Source organism: Cavia porcellus, unplaced genomic scaffold (assembly GCF_034190915.1).
Source record: "Cavia porcellus strain 051 isolate PalLab524CR breed Dunkin Hartley unplaced genomic scaffold, mCavPor4.1 scaffold_21, whole genome shotgun sequence".
NCBI classification, from domain to species: Eukaryota; Metazoa; Chordata; class Mammalia; order Rodentia; family Caviidae; genus Cavia; species Cavia porcellus.
Genome location: NW_026947504.1, coordinates 13,250,759 through 13,264,021, shown reverse-complemented (window position 1 = coordinate 13,264,021; position 13,263 = coordinate 13,250,759). Strand labels below are relative to the sequence as shown.

Here is a 13,263-nt window from a genome sequence, read left to right as displayed (position 1 = left end):
TTTGCTCTGAGGCCTCCCTGGGACACACGCATGTTTCTGAGTCAGTGTGGATCAGATGTAGACTTGTGACTCACGTACCTCTACAAACAAGATAGGGAAGATGCCTACTTTATCTCCTAACTTGCCTTCAGCCCAGTTCTCATCCACTCGGCTGATCACAGTGATGATGTCATCCTGAAAGAAAAAGTGCCAAGTCAGCATTTACTCTCAGTTTTCAGGGGACAAAGGCTTTCTTTCAGTGGACATCCGTCTGGAATCCCGAGTGGTTTATGATGTAAAAGGATATAGTTCTTGAATGATTTTGAGATCAAATCTTTCTGCTAAAATGAATTTTTTCTATAAAAGGGCAGCATTTAGTTCATAAAAACTGTAAAAGGAATAGAAATAACTTGAAGGCATAATGGAATTAATAGCAAAAGTTGCCAATATTTGTAATTTTTAATCTCCTGCAGAATTTAAATTTTTCATTTAAATTAATCTGAGAAATCAAGATGGAAGCCACAGAGAGACATGCTTTTAGTTTGGCAAAAAAAAAAAAAAAAAAAAAAAAAAAAAGTCATGTTCATTCTCAAGACTTTCAAGAAGCGATTCCATTTTAATGTATTAAACATAGCAGCTCTTTATACACATTTTTCTTACTACAAAAGTGTATATTTAAATTTGTGGAAACATTTGATAATACAGATAAACAAGGAAAATATTCTACCACAATATAGATAAAACCTTTTTTTTTTCTTTTGGTACTCACGACCTTGTGCTATGGCCAGTGCAGGCACCTAGGCTGTTGAGCTAAACCCCAGGCCCTAATACAACCATTTGGCAAACCCATTCTCCTGATCCCTTTATATCCAGGTGAAGTATGTGTATATAGAAATACTCTGATTTGAAAAATCTCTCTGAAAGCATGCATACACGAAGAGAGTATGTAAGTCTTAGATGTGAAGTTGGAAAGAATTTGACATTTGGCTATAACCATGAACCAGGTATATAACTTAGGATACAGAACTTGGTATCCAGAAGGTTCCTTCATGTCCTTTCTTAACCTCTAGCTAAAGGTAACCACCATTCTGACTTCTAGTACTATACATTCATTTTGTGTATTCCTGTGCTTCATACAAATGAAGTTGTACAGGACACAGAGATTGCTTGCTTTTTGAAAAAATTTTTTTGTGTTTTTGAGACAGGGTTTCACTGTAAAGTTCAGACTGGCCTTCAACTGACTTTGTAGCCCAGACTGGCCTCAAACTTACAGTGATCCTCCTGCCTCAGCCAGCTGAGTACTGGGCTTACAGGCGTATGCCACCAGGCTCAGCCTTACAGACTGCTTGCTTAATATCGCATCAGAATCACTTTTCCATGTTCATACATGTTCATCAGTATATTCATCCACTAGAGCTTTTCTGGACTCTGTAACCTCTGTTCCATGCTTCTCAGTATTTTATTTTATTTTTATTTTTAAAAAATTTTATTTAAAGAGAAAAAACAGAAAAAGGGTAGAAATAATATATAATTTCAAAAAAAAGTAAGAAATCACTAGTTGATAATTACATACTGTCCTCTTAGAAATAGTTGTTTAAGTTACAAAAGTAAAGCATACGAAGTATTTTAGATTAATTTGTATCTAAATTTGCTACACTGTGCCTTCCTTAGCTTTCCCTGTCCTCATAATTTGTGATTACACAGTGGTAGATTATTAGTTTTTAATGCCTTTCCACCCTCTCAGACCATAAACTCCATGTGTGTAAGACTTGTGTCTATTTTGTGTATCTCTGGTGTTTCCAGCACCTAATGTAATGTGTCCGATAATGTGTCTTGGACACAGGCAAGCATGAGCAAAGCCATGAATGCATGAATAAATGTACAGCTTTTTAAGATAAGAAAGCACTAGGAAGAGAGCAGTTTTGGAGGGAGGGTCTTGGATATGTTGAGTTTAGGAAGACTGTAAGATTTCTTAGTGAAGGCTCAGCGCTCCATAGGCTTTCAGAATGGACCAAACTCTCTTTCTGGCTCTTTTACCGTATTTTTTCCATTTATGCATCTGTTTCTGTATTAAACTACCAGCTTAGTGAAGGTGGGGATACTAACTCCTTGTGTTATCTGAGTGGCCAACCTGGCACATAGATGGACTCAAGAAAGGAATGAATGGGGAGAAAGTGTCACTGTTTGCAGATTCCCGAAGAGAGTCGGGGAAGCAGATCATCGCTCCTTCTTGTGTTTCCCTCCAGCTCTCTCAGAGGTCTGTGTCTCACGCAAAGCACAAAGTAAAGATTCATTAAACACTGTGGAATTGAACGGTTCATCCTGTAACCACAGGCTACGTACAATTTTGTTGTTCAGACCTTTGCAACGCTAAGAAAATAATAAAAATCATTATTTTGAAATATGGAAGGCAGTGTGTTTTTCGGGTTCGAGAGACTCTGCAGTAAGCCTGACTTCTAGTATTAGTAAAATGCAAATGTCTTATAAAACAGAAACCCTTCATCGAGCTGTTGGCAGCAGTGCTACTTTTTATACTTATATCGATCTATTTGTTCTAAGTAGCACACAATGAAAGTAACTCCAGTATTGATTGCTACAAGAATATTGGAATGTCTGTGGAATAACACATACTGCATCCAGAGACTTGAAGTAGTGTAGGACTGTCATTACTTGGCAAATGGTGAAGAAACATCCAATGAAAAAGAGAAGCCAAAAAAAAAGGTAATTAATGTGCTTGGAAAATACATACTGTAAGAGGTTATTTGTATATAAAGGTATGATTATGTTATGTTTGGAGTGTTTTGAATACTGTGTTTACAACAAAATAAAAGGTTGTGGGTGAGTAGAATTAGGTGACCATAACTTAGGGAGAAAGAATGCCCTTACAGGTACGTGATAAGAGGCAGGGGTGTTGGCTGGCTTAGCATGATAGCCAACTGTGTTTGTAATGCTTGGTCTACGTATTTGTTTCTCTTGTTGCTCTACCAGCAGAACAAGAAATGTGACTGTCCTTGGTGCCTGCAAAGAATAAGTGCTCAGAAATACTTATTTTTGAGTTTGCAATAGAAAAGCCTTAAATATTTCTCCTAGATAGTTAACTAAATTGCTCTACAGATTTTACTTCCATGTAGTTTGGATTATATGAACATATAAAAAATAGATATTTATGTACACCTGCACACATGTGTAAAATTTGTATGCTTTTGTCCCCTTGTGGCCATCCAGCATCTTACCTTGAGGAAAGTCAGGCAGTCCTTGCTGTCACTCTTGCCCTTGTCTCGGAGGTCGAAGTTGTAGAGGGCCCTGCAGAGTGGGGGCGGCTGGGGCAGCTGCTTGATGACCTCCACGGAGCTGGCTGGGAAGACCCCGCTGACGCCATTGATCTCTCCCTGGTACCAGTTCTCATCCAGCTGTCTCCGGAGCAGGATGACATCTCCCTTATTAAACCTCAAGTCACCAGGGTTGTGACCTCTGTAGTTGCATAAGGCCTTTGCTCGAGGTACCTGCAGTGGCACAGACCAATAAAATATACACTTAGCTTAGAGGCTGGAGGGACAGAAAGTATAATTTTAATAACTAATTTCAAAGTGCAACCTATGGGTGCGTGGTGTGTATCATGCTGTTTAGTCTAGATAGTCCTTTAGATAGACAGTCATTATCCCCATTTATCAGATAGGGTGACTGAGACCCAGAGTGCTTTAATAATTTGCATACAGTGACACAGCTGAAAAATGGCTGATACAAAATCTTAACTCAGGCTGCCTGATTCCAGAGCCAGGCACAAAGTTTTGGGTTTTACCCACAAGTAAGTGAACTTGAGTGACTCGTTCTGAGTCAGCAACTCTGAGCCTGAACTGATTTTGAATTCCAGTCTCACCTCTTCCCACTTGTGTGATTATAATTAATTTTTCTTAAATTGTATTCATTTATAAAGTGAAATATTGACAGAATGCCTCCCTCATTAGGGTTGTTTTGAGCAATAAAAATATTTGTAATGCATCTAACATCTAGCCTACATATAATATGTGCTAACTAAATCACATTCATTTTTTTTCTTTTACTAAGCTTATTGACACAATTCAGATATATATATAATGATCATGTTCATCTTAGGGAATTTATACCTGTACGTGATATATCTTGATTCCTCTTTTTCCCCCATTCCCTTTTCCTCCCTTCAACTCTTCTCTTCTTCCCCCAAATAGAAAGCTTTGTTTCCACTTTATCCTTTTCTTATTTTTTTCTCTCTTCTTTCCTTTCTACCTCCCTTCTCGTAGTTCCCCTCCTCTTTTGAACATTTCTTCCCATTTCCCCGTATCTGTTATAGATTTTGGTTCTTATGTACACTTTTGGTTTCTCACACCAGAGAGACAATGCGGTGTTTAAACATGTGTGTCTGATTTATTGCACTTAAGAGTGTGGCTGCAAAGTGCATTCATTTAGCTAGAAATGTCTTATGCTTATTCTTCTTTATGGCCAACTAGTATTCCATTGCATTAAAAAAATCCCACATCCTTTCTGTCCATTCATTGACTGATGGGCATTTGGGTTGTTTCCAAGATTTAGCTATTAGAAACTGTGCTTCTATAAACATGTATGTGTATATATTGCTGTGATATGATGCTTTTAATTTTATTTAAGGAAAAAAAAACAGAAAAAGGGTAACAATAATGTATAATTTCAAAAAAAAAAGAAACAATAAGAAATCACTAGTTAATAATTACATTTTTTCCTCTTAGAAATAGTTGTTCAAGTTATAAAAGTGGAGCATACAAAGTGGACATTCAAACAGTGAAACTGCAAACGGTACGGTTCAATGATACAACAAAAACCTAGTAATATGGTTATCAATCCTATACAATTAAACATACATGGAGTTATAGCCTTTAGAGCACTTTCTTTTCCTCTCTTTTTTACAATAGCAATTACACATTTTGGTTTTTATTGCTCCTAATTTCTTATTACTTTTTACACTAGAGACACAATGTGATATTTATAAATATGATTCTTATTTATTTCACTAATGAGGATAGCCTCAGGTTGTCTCCATTTGCCTATGAAGGCCTTCAAGATCATCCTTTGATGCTTTTAATTCCTTTGGGAAGTTACTAAGAAGGGGAATGGCTGGCCAAATGGGACCTAAAGTCCTACTAGATTTTTGAGAAATCTCTACACCGAGTTCCACAGTGGTTGCACCAGTTTACACTTCTACCTACGGTGAGAAAGGTTCCTTTTTCTTCACAGCCCCACCAGTACTTGTTACTGGTTGGTTTCTTGATGATAGCCACTCTTTCTGGAGTGAGAGGAATCTTAGCACTGTTCTAATTTGCATGTTTCGAATGACCGGTGATGTTCAACATTTTTTTCATCTGTTTGCTGTTTCTACATCTTCATCTGCGAAATGTGTATTTACCTCAGATGTCCATTTTTGGAGTGAGTCTTTAAATTTTGGGAAATTGATTCTTTTCAATTCTTCTAATGTTCTAGCTATCAGTCCTTTGTCTGAGGAACAACTGACTAAATTATGTTTCTCTCTCTGTGGGTTGTCTTTTTCCTTTGTTGGTGATTTCTTTTGCTGTGCAAAATCATCTTAATAAGAATAAATAACATTTTTAATGGAATCATTAAAAATTATAATCTTTTTAATGGAAAAGTTATGGTACCAGTTCTACCTACTCCTCAGTGTTAGAAAGAAAACTGAGAAGAAAACCCTTTGAAAATAGAAAATGCATGAGAGTGATGAGATGTATTTTGTCTTAAACTTTCTCTAGAAATTGTGAGTTCTGTGAGTGTTTGAGTCATTAGAAAGCTCAAACAAGATACAATTAGAAGGAAACCAATCACTGGTGGGTTTTTTTTTTTCTTTTTATACTCTATTGTCACCAGCCTCCAAAGTGGTTTTATTTTTTAAATTTTTTTTATTTTGAAGATAGTGAAATACAACAGAACAAGACAGAACATAGCCAATTGAGACAGTGCAGTGAAATTGGTACAGAACGTCACAACAGGTTACCAGGATAACAATAATAGGTGCCATAGTATATCTCATTATCTTCACATTAGTTGTTCTTTCAATCAGGTATAGCAAAATCAAACCAAATACAGAACATTATAGAACTTAGCAAAGCAGAATATTGAATAGAGCAATACAGTTAATCAGAACAAAGCAAAACAGTGATAACAATATTGGCCTTCAAAGAGATGGTAGAAGGAAATCCCCCCTATTTGCTATATTGCATATGGTCAGCCTCCCAAGAGATGCTCAGACCTCTGGCTCCCATTGCTAATGGTGGGGGGAGGGCGTGGACGGGATGTTTGATTCTCAGTCTACTAGGGAGGTGGGCTGGTTGCTTGGTTTCCCAGCACCCTAAATTCCAACCGGGCAATAATTTGTTTTTAAAAAATCAGTTCATAAATTGTTACTTGTCAAATCAGTTGTCTGTCTAAATAGTTAATTTACTCAAATGCATTTTAAAAAAATTTTATTTTAAAGACAGAAGAGTAAATAAAAATGATGCAGAGTTTCAAAACAGGATAATAAGTTAACAGTGGTTAATACATTGCATAATGTTGTCTTCAAAGTAGTTACTCAGATTACAAGATATAGGCATGCAAAATTAATCAGCCAACATAAGCATCAAATGACCTTTTCAATGAATTAAAAGAAATTAGTAGTAAGTATAATTTTTTTTGTGTAATTTCTATATGTCTATTATTTATCTATCTTTCTCCCATCCTAGTTGTTCTTTCCTTGTGAATAGTTTCACTTCCTTTCAAATGAATTTTTTTTCTAATTGAAAGTGGTTTGTCCATACAGAAATGGCCTTACCTTGATCTTGTTTGAAGTCAGTTTGGCAAATTAAAAGAATTAAAAGTTCAAGCAATTTAGGTTTAATTGAAATTGTATTTTATTTTGTGCTTTTCTGAAATAGTAGTCACCTCTCATTGTACAGTCCTGCTCTTCATAGTGGGATTTAGGGAAGCATTAATTCAGTTCTTTTTTCTTTCTTTTGAGACAGGATTTCTCAATGCAGTTCAGGCTGGGTTTGAATTCACTTTGTAGCCCAGGCTGGCCTCAGCCTTGCAGTGCTCTCCTGCCTCAGCCTCCTAAGTTCTGGAACTAGCACACCTGGCTTATCATTCAGGTCTTTAAACATCTTCCAACTCTGTAAAATTCACTTGAAAAGGAAATTCCAAGCAGCTCAGAGTAGCAATGCTGATGGGATCAAATTATGGATACAGTGAAGAGAGCTCAGGTGTTAGAAAATCACAGAAGCATGGCTCACCCTGGGGAAAAGGGTAGACAAATGAGCAAGACATGTGTCTTAGGAGGTTATTATTATTATTATTATTACTGTGTGTGTGTGTGTGTGTGTGTGTGTGCGCGCGCGCACGCGTGTGCGTGTGTTTTAAGACAGGGTTTCACTATGTAGTTCAGGCTGGCCTTGAATGCAGTTTGTAGCCAGGGCTGGCCTTGAACTTGAAGCAGTTCTGCTGCTTCAGCCTCCCAAGTGCTGGGATTACAGTGTGCACCACCACACTTGGCATCTGTGGTTTTCTTACATTCTCCTGCCATCCAATGTGATGTTCCTGGTGTGAGCTACATCTTACTTGAACTCAAATTTGGGTAATGGAGTTTTGATGTAAGCTTTATAATTGTTAATCTGCTTTCTTCATTTCTAGAGGATATTTCCAGTGCAAGTGGATTGTTTATTTTAATGAGCATTGAGAGCATGTATTAAGTCAAAACTGTGCATAGTGCTTATGATTGCCTAAACTTTGAAACTCTGAGATGGTGCTAACTGTGTGACTGCCTTCATCTTCCCCACCCCATTTCCTTTCCACATAGCTGCGTACTCTACTGCAGAAGTGACTTACAAATTCTATTTTTAAAGTAGAGACCTTGTTTATCTTCTCGCCCTTCATTTTGCTTAATCCCTGTTAATACTGACTTCCATGTACCAACAAGAGTAGAGAGGGGCAGAAAGGGATGGAGTAAAGAAAGGAGAGGGGAGAAGCGGGGAGGAGGTGAGTGAGGATGCCCGAGGCTGTGAATGAAGAAAGGGGGCACCAATGTTTATTGGGCTCTGCCAGGCTGCAGACATATTTCTTACATTTTTGTACAGCTGAACTTTTCACCTGTTATTCATGTGATCTCAAAACTCTATGAAGTAGGTAGTATCATCCTGTTTTATTGACTAGGAAGCAGAAGTTCGGAGGTGATGACTGTCATCAGATAAAGTTACACAAGTAGAGTATGGAAGACCCAGATGGACGTAGGCTCGCCTGACCTCAGAGTCCTGCAGCCTATAATTACACTTACTGTCTTCCAGCCAGCTGAAGTCACCTCGAATATTGTTCCATCATAAAACTCATTCAGGCTGTTTTGTAATCAAAATCTGAATAGAGTGTGGATGCAATTTGCTCGCTGCTGGCTGCATTAACATGAATTATTGAACTCCAAAGCCCTTACATAAAAGTTAAGCACTTGAAGAGATTCAGCTGGTTGATTCTATCCAGTCTTTAACTGTTCTCTCCAGGGAAAATGATTCCAAGTTCCACATCACCTATTATCCATTGTATTGCTGACGGCAGCTTTTATCACTCATAATTGTTTTCTGTCTGTACAGGTGCGGGGGTGAGGGGGTTGGGGCATAAAGTGAGTGTGGAGGTCTCACAGTAAGATCATTACCAAAGACTTTTTGCTTTGTGTTAGTCAGAAAGGCAGATAATTCAAATGTGAGCTAGGATTATTTTTGCCTAAAAAGCATTCCTTTTCTGAGCTTTTAAATCTCAGAACTGTAGTGTTCCTATGATTCGTTTCTTCCTTTATCTCCTCAGTAGGGTCTCCAAGCTGTAAGAGTAACGCTATTGATGGAGGGATAATGCGTGGAACCCAGAAACAAGGAACAGGGGTTTTTAGAGACATTGGTGGGAGGTTATTTTGCCACTTGCCAAGCAACTCTTTATTGGGGGAACCCCCTGTTCTCTCTTCTGATAGACATGTCATTCACTCTGGTTGTACCATATACAAGGCTTCATGACCCCAGATCAATCATTTAGGAAACCCAAATATCCCCTGCACAATGGTGGGTACCAGGCTGAACCCACAAGGCAGATGCATTCATGGTCAAGTAGTATCTTCTTTGATACATGCCTCATACGTACTGAGAAAAAATGACTCTTACTTTCAGACATGAGCCTTAAGCTTGAAGGCTTTGGACTCCCAGGGCAATACACTATGGACCCAATATTGGGCTACAATATTGGTGACATATTTCAATTAGTAGATACAGTTTGCAGAAGGAAGCTGTAAAAGGTAGCAGAGCTAGAGATATAGGGAAATGGAAAACTGTCTTAGTCCATTTCCCATTGCTATAAATAAATACCACAGGCGGGATAATTTATGAAGAAAATAGCTTTATTTGACTCATGATTCTGGAGGTCTGGAAAAGCATAGTGTTAGCATCTGATTGGCTTCTAGTGGGGTCCTTGTTGTTAGGGCATCACATAATGAGACCAAGCAAGCCAGAGAGCTCACTTTTATTACAAAACCATTTTGTGCAGTATCCTATTAATCCATTTGCCTAGTAATCCATTTTGGGGGGAGAATCCTCAAGATCCAAACCCTTCTCAAAGGTCCTGCTTCTTAATACCACACAATAGAAATGAAATTTCAACATAACTTCTGGTAGGGACATTTAAACCATAGCAATAAATAGGTAGCTAGAGCTTCAACGGTAAAATTTGACCCCTTGGTCCAGCTATGTCTGAAAGATACACAGTTAAATGAGAACATATTCTCAATGTATTGTTCATTATTTAAAGTACTTGTGTTGCTTTTTGACCAACAAAACTGGATAATTCCTCCCTTGAGGGACAGACAGCCTGGTAGATATTCCTTGTCTTACTGTTTTTCTTTTTCCTCTCAGGCCTTAGACCCAGGCAGACTTCAGTTATGAAGATAACATCGTGTGTGTGTGTTTAAATTTCTCTCCTCCGATCACTTAACACCAAAGACAGACAATAGAAAGTATACAGAACAGAGAGAAGACCAACATCTTGGCATTTGAGCCACAGGCCAAATATCTGGGATTTAGACACAGCCAATGCTGTGTGCAGTCTTGCCAATGCAGTGTGAGTAGAAGGTTCACAAATCACTTCTGGAAGGACCCCCATCCCCAAGAGTGATAAGAAATTTTCCAGAGGGCCAGGCTCTTTCTGTCAGGTTCTAAATGAGTACTGGAGCAGCCCTGCTCAAGCAAGGTGAGCATACAGTGTCAGTATGAAATTAGGGGCTGGGGATTTAGCTTAGCGGCATAAGCGCCTGCCTTGCAAGCTGGCAGTCGTGAATTCGATCCCCGGTACTGATAAAAAGGAAAAGGACAAAAAAAAAAAAAAAAAAAAGAAAGAAATATTGAAAGTCACCAAGAAACCATATTTTTTTTTAACAAACAGAAAACCTGAACTTTAAAACCCACAAACAGCAATATCTCATAACAATGAAATATCTGAATAAGAGAAATCAGAAGTAGCAGGATGCCAAGCTGCCACTGAGGCTTGAGGTTATTTCCAATTGTTAAAAAAAAATACAGGGAGTGTGGAGTGACCAAAGGGTATGCAAAGGAGCCCAAAGGAACGAGAATCACCACAGTGACCACATGAGGGAGACTTGGCATGGGGACCTGACAGCTATGGTAAAGAGCTCTTTGCCATGCACTGAGGACATGTCCCTCAGTTCAGAAAGGTTTGGATTGATTTTGTCTACACCTGGCATTAGGTAGGACCAAAATCAACAGGCTGAACAAACTCCTCACCCCTCCCTGCCTAAGCTAGTAATGAGATTCTCCTTCTCTGGTAAAAGGACTCAAGGGAAAAATTACCTCAGCCTTTGGCTCACATAATCACACCCCAGGCTCTGAATTCTCTGCTGCTGGAGAACTTGTGTTTTGATAGAAGCACCCTTGTATCTCTGTCTGTGAGCCTTGGATACAGATAGATATTTGATGAATGCTTGGTGAATGAATGAATGCGTGGATGAATGAATGAATCAAGAAACATTCAGGAATTGGTATTCCTGGTGGGAAAGAAAGCATGCAAAGCTCATAAATATGACTGATGATAACTTTCTTAAAGCAAAGTACAAGCCGGAAAAAGAGGGTCATGTTGGTCATAGAGAATTTTACTTGACCTGCCTGATCAGAGGCTTTGTCTACCTGGTGGGCCTCAGATAAGCAACCATGGTTTAAGCAACGATTGCTTTATGGTGGGAACATTGGTATAAGGAGTAAAAGCTTGACCTCTGCAAGGGGTAGGGACTAAGAGCAACCACATGGGTGGACTGACCTCCAATAGAAATCCTGGACACTAGACTGGAAATGCACTTTCCTTGCTGCCAGTATTCATAAATGTTGCCAGGCATTGTTGCTGGGAAAAGTAAGCACTGCCTGCAGGACTGCACTGGGAGGAGATGCTGGGAAGTTCTGTGCCCTGTTGTCTTGGCCTTTGCCTTGTGTGCCTTTTTCCATTGCTAACTTTAATCTGTATCCTTTAACTGGAATAAAACGTAACTGTGAGTATGTCAGGTTTACTGAGTTCTGTGAGCACTTTGAGTGATCCATTGATGGTGCCTGAGGACCCTTGGATTTCCTTATGGGTTTTTCAGCAAGATAAATTATGCAGAGTACTAAAGAGGATGTCTGGCAAATGATACATGCTCCCTAAATAAGGATGCTTAGAGATTGTGCCAAAGGAGGGGAGAAGAGTATGAGCCTATTTCTTGCCATTCTGAGTCAGTAGGCATGGTGCTCCTTTCTCCCCTGAGTGGATGTTAATCGGCACTTTGGATAGGTCAGTCCTCTTCCTTGATCCTCTGCCTCTTCCTGAGGTCCTGAGATTCTGTAGCAGGAATCAGGCACAGGAAGCTGTTTACCATGTGAGCAGACAAGTAACTCATAACTGACAGCACCATTTCAGGGATACTCATAGCATACTTTCTTGTTCCCTCCAGTTCTCCACCATTGCTTTGGGGTGATCTCATTTCCCCACCGCAGACGATAACAGCAGACATGCCCATAGCCCTGGCATAGCCAGGAGCCTGGAGGCCCTGGCTCCACACAGTAACTGCTTCTCAATAAACAGCTTTGATTCCTTCTGCAGTGGGAAGTGTTCAGTGGAGTGACGCTGAACTCTCAAAGGGACCAAAGCATTTGTGCCACCATCTCTTCTCCCAGGGGGCCCAGGACACCTGTGGAGAAAGTGGGACGGAGAAGGCAAAGTGCTGCCTTGCTTGGTCCGAGAGACGCTTTGCTCCTTTCCATTATCATGTTTTCCCGAGTGAGGTTTTCCAGTAGATGTGGTGTGTGGTCAGTGATTCTTTTCCGTACGGTTTAGAAAACTTTGCAAACTCCACCTTGCATAGTGAGGAAAGATGAGCCGCAATACCCTCCCATCACTGGGCTCCCCTGGGGTAAGGCAGAAATGTATTTGGGTGACGCCACCCAGATCTTTTCCCTTGCATTGTTGTCCTTCTTTGACCTTCAGTGGGAGGGTTCTGGAGCTGGAAGAGGGTGACTAGTGACAACGTCACTGAGGTAAACAGCGTCATGTTTCTGATAATGGGGACATCTAGTCTCAGGGCTTGGGGTGGTCCCCAGAGGTGACGCACAGCTTACACGCTGTGTTCCTGTCTGAAGCACCAAACTTCACTGTGTCTTGGTTTCCTCAACGGCAATGCGAAGGGGATTTTTACTACTCTTTTCAACTTTAAGGATAGCAGAGTCAAAAAAGTAGAGGATTAAATTAAGATTAAAGCTCCAGAAACATCTTTAAAATACTCCGAAATAAACGAATGAGATGAAACCAACTTGGCAATGCTGATAGCAGTTGAACTTTTGAAATGAGAAGAGTAGCATAACTACCAAGAGGCTTGGGGAGAAGGTGATTTGTTATGCTGTTTTCTCTCCTTTTGCATGTGTGGTTTTTAGAATTATCAGTGAGGTCAAGGTGCCACTACCATGTTGAGGAATGGAGTGACAACATGTATTCCCAGACCTTTGGAGTAAACAGTTTTGAAAAGGAGAGCAAATCTCACAGAGTGAGTCCTCTGTTACATCTTCATTTTCTTTTTTTAAATTAAAAAAAATTTTTTTTATCAGTACCGGGGATTGAACTCACAACTGCCTGCTTGCAAGGCAGGTGCTTATGCCACTGAGCTAAATCCCGAGCTCCTACATCTTCATTTTCAATTATTTACTTCTTAATTAATCTTCATCCTGTAAGCCT

The 13,263-nt window shown here is 39.5% G+C and overlaps 1 protein-coding gene and 1 long non-coding RNA gene across 10 annotated transcripts in view; one reads left to right on the top strand and one right to left on the bottom strand.

The window, feature by feature from the left end:
• LOC134471917 (uncharacterized) overlaps window positions 1-13,263 on the top strand; it is a 128,772-nt gene that overhangs the window by 37,755 nt on the left and 77,754 nt on the right. The gene's annotated exons all lie outside the window — the stretch shown is intronic.
• The window catches only part of Sh3rf2 (SH3 domain containing ring finger 2), a 109,834-nt gene that overhangs the window by 56,925 nt on the left and 39,646 nt on the right, over window positions 1-13,263 (bottom strand). For 5 of the 7 annotated variants that reach the window (XM_063232296.1, XM_063232297.1, XM_063232299.1 and 2 more), the window contains exons 3-4: window positions 3,213-3,482; window positions 79-174 (exon numbers count right to left, since the gene is read on the bottom strand). In XM_063232296.1, the coding sequence (XP_063088366.1) occupies window positions 79-174; window positions 3,213-3,482 (366 nt within the window). The remainder of the gene's footprint in view (window positions 1-78; window positions 175-3,212; window positions 3,483-13,263) is intronic. The other 2 variants (XM_063232300.1, XM_063232298.1) reach the window with 1 other exon arrangement.